Raw genomic sequence first — 8,710 nt, 5'->3', positions numbered from 1 at the left:
TCTACTATCACAATTCTGGTGTAAATCAAATATTGCATTTATCTGTAACAACATGCAGTAGCACTTGAATCTCACAAGCTTTTTATGCTTTATATTTCTTTCATCTTGTTTTGTAGAAATGCAGTTCCATTATTTAAAGGAACACAGTATAGATCAGGAGTCCTCCAACTTTTTAAACAGAGGGCCAGGTCACAGTCCCTCAAAGTACTGGAGGGCCAGATTATAATTTGACAAAAGCATGAATGAATTCCTATGCACACTGCACATATCTTATTTGTAGTGCAAAACACACTTAAAATAATTCAATAATTAAAATGAAGAAAAATTTTAACAAATATAAAATTATTAGTATTTCAATAGGAAGTGTGGGCCTGCTTTTGGCTGATGAGACAGGATTGTTGTTGTGTGCTTTCAAGTCGTTTCAGACTTAGGTTGACTCTGAGTGACAGCTGGGTAAATGACCTTGGAGGGCCGTATCCAGCCCCCGGGCCTTAGTTTGGGGACCCCTGGTATAGATGTACAATTAGTGAATCTTCTATCACAATTCTGGTGTAAATCAAATATTGCATTTATCTGTAACAACATGTAGTAGCACTTGAATGCCATAAACTTTTTATGCTTTATATTTCTTTCATCTTGTTTTGTAGATGGTAATAATGAATGAAAATGGGAGAAAGTAGAACTGAGAGTAAGAGTTAAGAGAAAAAAATATTTATTTGTAAAACAGTGCCATTACATAAAAACCTGTTTATCTACACAGAAATATTGTGAAACAAACATTGTGCTGATAAGAAAAGGGAAGGCAACAATTGTCATAGAGTTAAACTTAGTTTCAGTAGGAAAAACACTTTAGGAAATAGTAATATTCCTTGTTTATTACTGTTGTTATTAATACAATTCAGTGATGATCTGAAGTTATTTATTGTAAAAGATTCTATAACTGGTGATTCAAAAGCTTGTGGGAATGTGTACTCAAAAGGTGTGACCTAAAAGGTTTACAAAACTCTTCTCAACAGTATTCGAGTTCACCAATGTGCTACTGCATTTAAATGGCTGGCTGTTGAAGAACTGAAGTGATCATTTTATAGATCATCAGTCACATGAAATGTTTTTCTAGTTTACTGCAGGAAAACACTTTATGCTCTACCAATGGAAGCATAAATATTCACCTTGAATGAATGCTTCTATGGATCATGATCTTGTTGCACTTACTGACTTTGATTTCTTCCCTTGTTTTTGTTTATCCCCAACCCTGTTTAGAGGGATGGGTGGGGGGCTCTGTAAGCTGCTACAGTTTGTAACCATGTTGTAAAGGTCAAGTTACTATAGCAATATTAATTGGCATCTCCTAAGGAAATTAGGGGCTCATCTACAATGGGCATCTTACCTTGGTGTAATCTGTCCTAGAACTAATCCAAATCCAGCATGTATGTGCTGAATCTGATGCCATCATTTAGATGTTCTGGGACCACACTGGCCATGCAGGGCTGTCTTCTCTGTGTAGCCATCACCACCACTCTTGGTAAGCATGGTGCTCTGTATAAGCACCTGACAAGAGTTTCCTCTGTTGATGTCAGAATGGGACACCTGCATGACCAGCGAGAAGGAGAGGATTTATCTTTCCTCTGTTTTCTAGGACACACAGGCACCCTATTCTGACATAAGCAAAGGCAACTGTGGTGGCCAGGAACTTGAAGCTCTATGGCCTACCAGAAGAAATATCATTAGTCTCACTAAGTACTTTGGAGGCTGGTGAGATTCAAAACAAAATGGCATCTCTCCTAGCTAGTTATGGAGCTCCAACTAAGTGCCTGGTCATCCTGGTCACCTCTGCTGATGTCAGAACAGACACAAGAGTAATGGCACCTGGGTCCAGCTGGACAGGGGATCAGGCCTAATTGGATCCAATCCAGATTTCCAGATTGCATCAAAGTCCTGATACACTCCAGAATGTCAAGAAAAATCTTGGCTATCTCTTGGTGTTGCCCAAAGTGAGACAAAATTGGTTTAAAGCATAAAGCCCTAGATGCATTTGGTCCATTTAGACATGCCCTTGGTGCATTGTTAAAGTTACATTAAATAATAGCCATATCATTGATAACTAAAATTTTCTATCTGGAAGTATTTGCTCACTTGGAGATTGTTTGGATGCATGTAAGTAAGTACACCTTTCAGTTTTTGAACAAATGCATGTTACTTAAAGGTTGATGTCTTCAATTTCCTCTCCCTCATTATTTAACAAAAAAATTAAAGGAATGTGAATTGAATTTGATGGACATAACCTTTTCCTGTAAGATACCTTATGAAGTATCAATTGAAAAATATTTAATTAGATTAACTTACTTTTTACTTTGAATGCTTGACAATCAAAATGGAAATAAGAAATTAGAATATTTTAGCCTGCTCTTCACTTCCTTTTTGCCTAGAACATGAAGACCCTTGACTCTTTTTAAAAAATTAGTTCTTAGAGGTTTGGGTTCCCACTTGTTGAGGCTCCCAAGTCAAGGCCTTATGATGTAGGTACAATAATTGTGTTAGAGTTAACAACCTCCGCATTCCAATTCTCAGTGGTTGTCAGATAATATGGCACTGTCTAGGAGTTTAAGGACAGCATATTTTTGCCAACTTCCTGTTTGTATAGATTTCTGTCCACATTTGCTCTCTTCCTGAATCACATAGCTTTGCTTTGTTTTCTGAAGTTTCACCTGCACTCACTCTTCCCATCTCTATCCTCTATCTGGTGAGATGATCCACATTTTGTGATACCATGCAGTATTCATCCTTTTCTTACCTTTCTTCTAGAAGATGAACTTGTGTTGATTATGCACATGAGTGAAACTACTTTGAAATACCTTATAAAGAAAACTGCATGTGACGTCTTTCTCTGCTAGACATTGCATTTCAGGTGGAGTGGGCTGGTGAACTGTTAACTTCTGCCTAGCACATTAGTTACTCTGCTTGAGAGATCCACTATAGTTTCTTACATTAATCAACAATTTTTATTTATAGGCACAGGCATTCTTGCACCAATGTAAAACCATGTTTTAGAAACCTGATATTATCATGCATTTGGCTAAATTGAAACTGGTGTTCTCAGCCTATAATATTTTATCAATGCATAAATGGATATTGGTAATCTTGTAGGATGAGGTAAGGAATGAACAGAAAGCTGAGGCAAACTGCATACTTCAGTTCTGGAATTAATTTTAGGGATTCTCTAGGTTGGAGTAAGAGAAGTGAGGTGTGCATATGAATACCTTAAAGGCACAATTTCCTGGCTAGTATCTGGATGGGAGACCACTTAGGTAGGTAGGTAGGTAAATGTAGGTACCTTTACCTTACCTACATTTCAGAGGATGGAAGTGGCAAAACCACTCTTGAGTATTTTTTTGTCTAAGAAAACCCATGGGGTTGACATAACTCAACAGGAGACTTCAAGGCACATGCACACACACACACACACTACGCTGGAGTGAACAAAAGAAACATAAGGAATGGAATAGGGGGATTTCTTATCACTTTCAGTTTGGGCCATTTCAAGGAATCTAAAGCTAGCAAAAACGGCAGCCTTTCTTCAGCAGTTACCATTGAATTTGTCACTTGCATTCATTGAATAGCCAAGGTAATGGCAGTGTGCTGCAGAAGGAAAAAAAATGAGATTGAGAGGGGTGTCACCTGATGTGACATTGGCAACTAGCTAAAGCTGTTAGAGTATGCTCTGGAATCGGTAATTTCTTGACATGACTTAATGCTTGTAGTGAAGGGACACAGGAGGAAGAAATTTAGCATTCTCTTTGCAGTGCATTGCCAGCCAACCCTTACATAGAAAACAAAGTGCCTTAGCATCCCAAAATGAATGTCTTCATTGTCTTTCTTTTGTTTTCTTCATCCTTTAGGGAGCTGTGAAAGAGAAATGACTATTCAGCTGCAGAAGAGTTTGGGTGACAAACAGCCTATGCCCAGAGTGTCATCAAACAACTTTTAATTTGAAGCATTCAAATATATTCCTGGGATTGCCTTTTCTAAGATGTTTCTTCCTCACCCCCTTCCCTTGTTTCTTTTCAATTTAATTATGGCCATCCTGTAACGACTCCACATTTCACAATTTGATCAAAGCCAGACAACCAGAGTATTTACCTCAAGTTTAATAACAGTACAATAATTTCGCCTGGAGCCTCATTCTTCATTCTACAACAAAGTGATAGATCTGTTTCCAAAACACGTACCTACTAGGATATAATCTAGCAATGGTTGATTTCACCTCCATCATTCCAACAGGAGAAAATAGCTATATTGCTGTAACCGTTTGGCTTTGACTCTATTATTTGCAGTGAGGCTGACAGTTCGTAAGCCAGAATTAAATTTCCTTCCTCTAAAGCAGGGGTGTCTACAAAACCAATTTGCTATTCTCCATATGACATGGGGACTTTGTTGACACCTTGCCTATAACAGTTTGAATGTGTTTAGCCCAGTTCTACACTACAGAGGTTTGTCATTAAATATCATCTTGGTTTAAGAGTTGGAAGTGAATCTTCTCAATCCTTCAAACAAGAGATGAAATAGTAGCAAGAGTTTTTATTTTGAAGAAACACATGAGCATGTGGGAAATAGTTCCATTAAGCTTCACAGAATATGAAAGAAGTGTTTAGAGGTTTTAATTCTGGGACAAGAAGACTGAATCTAACTGTAACTGTAATTCACAAGTTCACACTGGCATACACAATCTGTGATGCTACAGAATGTAGTATTTCATGAGCAAACATGGAGACGTAGACCTAGATCCAATTGCTAGCTCCAAGTAGAGTAGACTGATAAAAATGGTTGGCTTTATTTATGTTGAATTTGTTGTTGCTAAAAGCCATCAGGTTGACTTTTCTATGAATTAAACACTGCATCATCAACAACCCACAGACATACTAGTCAGCTATTGATTCAATAGCTGCTTCAGCTATTGCAATTGGATTTAGGATACAATATTTCAGAAGAAACAGCTGTTTTCCTATAATTTAATACAGAAATATATCATGTTTTATGTTGCTTTGAGGTGTTCCTAGTACTTCATGTGTATTAGTCAGTTACAAACCTCACAATAATTCTGTAAGGCAAGTATTGTTCTATATAATGCAGATCAAATGGATGGGGTTTAGTGGGTCTGATTTCTCAAATTGTACTTTTTAAAACAAACTATTTCTATCTCTACCTGTACCTCTATGCCTTTCCAAATCCTTGTCACATTTCTCCAATATACCCCCCCCCCCCACACACACACACACACACACGCACACACGCACACACTTGATCTCATAGGCTCACTCAGACATGTTATGTGAGAAGAGGCTGTTATGGTGTTTACAAAATCAGTGCACTGGCCTTGTTCAGGGATAAACTACTTGGGTTATAACCTCACACAACCTGACCAAAGGAATATAAGAAATTACTGTACTTTGGGTCAGACTTTTGTTTTGTCCCATTTTGGTAGCCCCAATTAGATAAGAACTATTTTGTTAAATGTTGAATGTAGAGTCAGAACATAAGTAAATTGATTGAATGGATTTACTCTACATGGGGCTCCCGTGTGGACTCGGACTTGGTTAGCATTATATTCATTGCTAGGTTTCAACAAGACAAGGTGCCCTTTGCAACCACCATGGAGCTGACCCCCTCCTCCCATCCCCTTCAGGATAAAACATCTGTAGATAAGATACACTCTGGGTTACTTCCAGAAAGACATGGTAGAACATCCACAATACTTTATAATAAATACTCAAACCTATGTCATTTAATAAACACAAAAGCCAGATAACTAAGTTTAAGGTTTGTTATTATAATTATCCATCAATAGTTTTAGTACATTCTTTATTAATATTTTTTCCATTTTGTGAGGGATGTGTGGCTTTTTTTCACCATTAACGCCCCCACACACATCTCACACGTTTGCAAACAAATTCTATTAGGAAAGTAAATTATGGGCCCCTCTACACAGGCACATAATGTGGATTGGCACAGGCATGGACAATGCTGGTTCTAAGCCACACTATACTGAGCCAGTTCAGCAGGTCTGGGAATGAGGCAAGATTCCAATAACCCCAGCACCCCAAATCGGACTTTACCTGATGATTTTAACCCAGGATGCAACTTCATTAAGTGACTTGCCCCTGAGTTAAATCAAATTCGTTTGTGTGCATTGGACACACCAGAATAATGCAATACCCACACTGCAGTATTTGGGAGTGTAGATGCAACCTGTGTGAGAAGAATGAAACTGGATGTGAAACCCTAGAAGATCCAAAAATCTTGCAACAACTCCAAAAAAAAAAAAGCTGCAAATTTCAAGAAAGGTTCCTGGTGTGTTTATGTTTGTATGTATTTATGTATATTACATGAATCATTCACCTGTTTGATTATATTTCTGTGTTTTATATGAACATTTTAAAACCATTTATCTTTTAATTTTGCTAGTGAGTTTATTAGTTGTTCTTTTAATAACATCCCTCTCTGTACTTGGCTTGCTTGTTGGCATGTTTTTCTCTTTCATGACAACATCTAGCCAATCTGACAGTTTTGATTTGGGAAGCTAGCAAGGGCATTTGTCTTCCTGTTTATTTCCAAAACTAGTATATTATCTGAATCTTGCAAACATTCCATACATGTTCAAAATATACAACAGGGTTTTAAAAAATAAAATAAAAGAATGATTGCTGTACTAGAAAGTTCATTATCCCTCCAGGAATGCATTTGGCAAGCATTTCTTAGCAGAACTCAGAAACAAATTAAAGTAAAAATGTCAAAAAATGCACTGGCAATCACTCAACAATGTAAACAAGCTCATAGATCTTGGGTTGTTGTTGTTTTCCTTTTGAAGTATATATTGTTCAACCAAAGGGGAGAATCAGTCAAGTGAATGCAATCCCCTGACCCCAGCTTCTGTGTTTTGAAAAATAGTCGCTTTCCTGCTCTTTCATGAGGTAGATAAATGATGAGAAGAGATACATGTGCATGCATGGATGATGTCAAAGAGTGTCTAAATATAGTCATATGTTTGTGCAAAATTATCTTCTGCTAAACCTACCCCACAAAGAAGATCCATATACTTTAACTCATCCACACAAAAAGATATCTTGCCTTCCCACAATTCTATCATTCATACAAGTACACAGAACCTCTAACTTGTGTTGTTATGCTCATAATGTATGGTTCCATCATTATATTTCAATCAAATGTAAAGAAGAAGTGCTAAAAGAAAGGAAGTATTATTGAAGAAATATGTCACCATAGACCCCTCTTTCCTTGAGAAATGTTGCCAGTACCTGTTGTTAGAGGTGAAAAGAATATTTAAAAATATTTCTAAAAGGTTAAAGGTCATGAGAAGAATCTCAAACTGATGAGAATCTTTGCAATTTGGGACTTATTCTATACAAACTTCATGGGCATGCCCGTTTTTAATTTTTATAGCAAATAGTTTTTCTGTATGTAAAGTAATATTTCAACATATAGAAATTTTCAATGAGAAAAAAAATCTATAATGACTTGTGGTTTTCCCCTGACTGTTCTTCTTTTTTGATCCAGAAGTTGTCAGAGCTTTGGTGAAAATATGGAGTTACAACTTTTAGTGCTATCAACTGGTCACTGAGACAAGCAGGTTGTTTCAGGAGAGAGAAGTCAATATTCTAACTTGTCTATCCAGTGATTACTTTACACTTTCTAAGTGTAAATGAGAAGAGGGATAGGTATTCACTTAGTGCAGAGATGCAATTACACATGACTTTGGCCTTCAACCAGTTCAGTGTGAAAAGAACATTGCTTCCCATGAATTCCTATTTGCCCTGGTTTCTGGAGTTCACTGTAAACCTTTTGAGACAGTTTCTCCCTCTTGGGTCAGAAGCTCAGATCAATCAATTACTCTAGATCAGTAATGATTGAGGCTTATTTGCCTTACTTTTCAGAGCCTATTTTCTACCAAAGCAAAACTACAAAAGAATAAAGAATGCAAATTACAGCAATATTTTCAGACTAGAATTCTCTTTGGACAAGCTGGAATATTTTCATGAGGACCTGTCTAATCCTATCATTGATAGACAGAGACTTGTGAAAAGGCCATATTCAAAGCAAAAACCTAGTATCAGTTAAACACAATATATTGTATCAGGAAGGCATTTTCCTTGTGATGGAGAAGTAGATGTCTGGCTTTTGTGGGTACCACATCATCATTCTTTCAATGATCACTAGTGTTTCTGCCAGTCAACTTCTTGCTGATCTACTTTCCACTAATCAAGGGAAACTGAGGATATCTCCAGGGCATCAAATGGTTACAGCTCTCTTCCAAAAAGACTTGTGCTAATTGTTAGTTGAGTCTTTTGAGAAAGAGGTGGAACAATCAATAAGCAAATAAATAAATGATTATAGCTGGTGTGCAGCACTATGATAGCTTCTATACTGATCTTTGTGTTGGTTTCAAGAGATTACAGATTAATGCCTTCTATATTTAAGGCATTTTGCAATTATATATCTTACAAGTAGAGGTGGTATTTTGTAGAGAGAGCAAATGAAAAGAACATTTAGGAAAAACACTAGAAAGGGCCTCCTCAAGTATGAAATTCCCTGACAATGAAAATCCTGACAAAAGCCCTTTCATGGAATTCTTCCTACAGCTTCATGATCATACAGGGAAGAGGGGTGCAAAAGAAAGATGGACCAAGGTGTGAGGAGCCTT

The 8,710-nt window shown here is 37.1% G+C and overlaps 1 protein-coding gene across 7 annotated transcripts in view; it reads right to left on the bottom strand.

Annotated features, from left to right (window-relative positions):
• Window positions 1-365: 365 nt before the first annotated feature.
• The window catches only part of LOC132766860 (von Willebrand factor D and EGF domain-containing protein-like), a 324,994-nt gene continuing 316,649 nt past the window's right edge, over window positions 366-8,710 (bottom strand). For all 7 annotated transcript variants that reach the window (XM_067472855.1, XM_067472881.1, XM_067472890.1 and 4 more), the window contains one exon: window positions 366-3,900. In XM_067472855.1, coding sequence (XP_067328956.1) covers window positions 3,886-3,900 — 15 coding nt within the window. In that variant the 3' untranslated portion in view covers window positions 366-3,885. The remainder of the gene's footprint in view (window positions 3,901-8,710) is intronic.

Source organism: Anolis sagrei, chromosome 1 (genome assembly GCF_037176765.1).
Source record: "Anolis sagrei isolate rAnoSag1 chromosome 1, rAnoSag1.mat, whole genome shotgun sequence".
In the NCBI taxonomy this organism is placed as follows: domain Eukaryota; kingdom Metazoa; phylum Chordata; class Lepidosauria; order Squamata; family Dactyloidae; genus Anolis; species Anolis sagrei.
The sequence above is the reverse complement of the archived record's forward strand: the minus strand, read 5'-3'. Positions and strand labels throughout refer to the sequence as shown.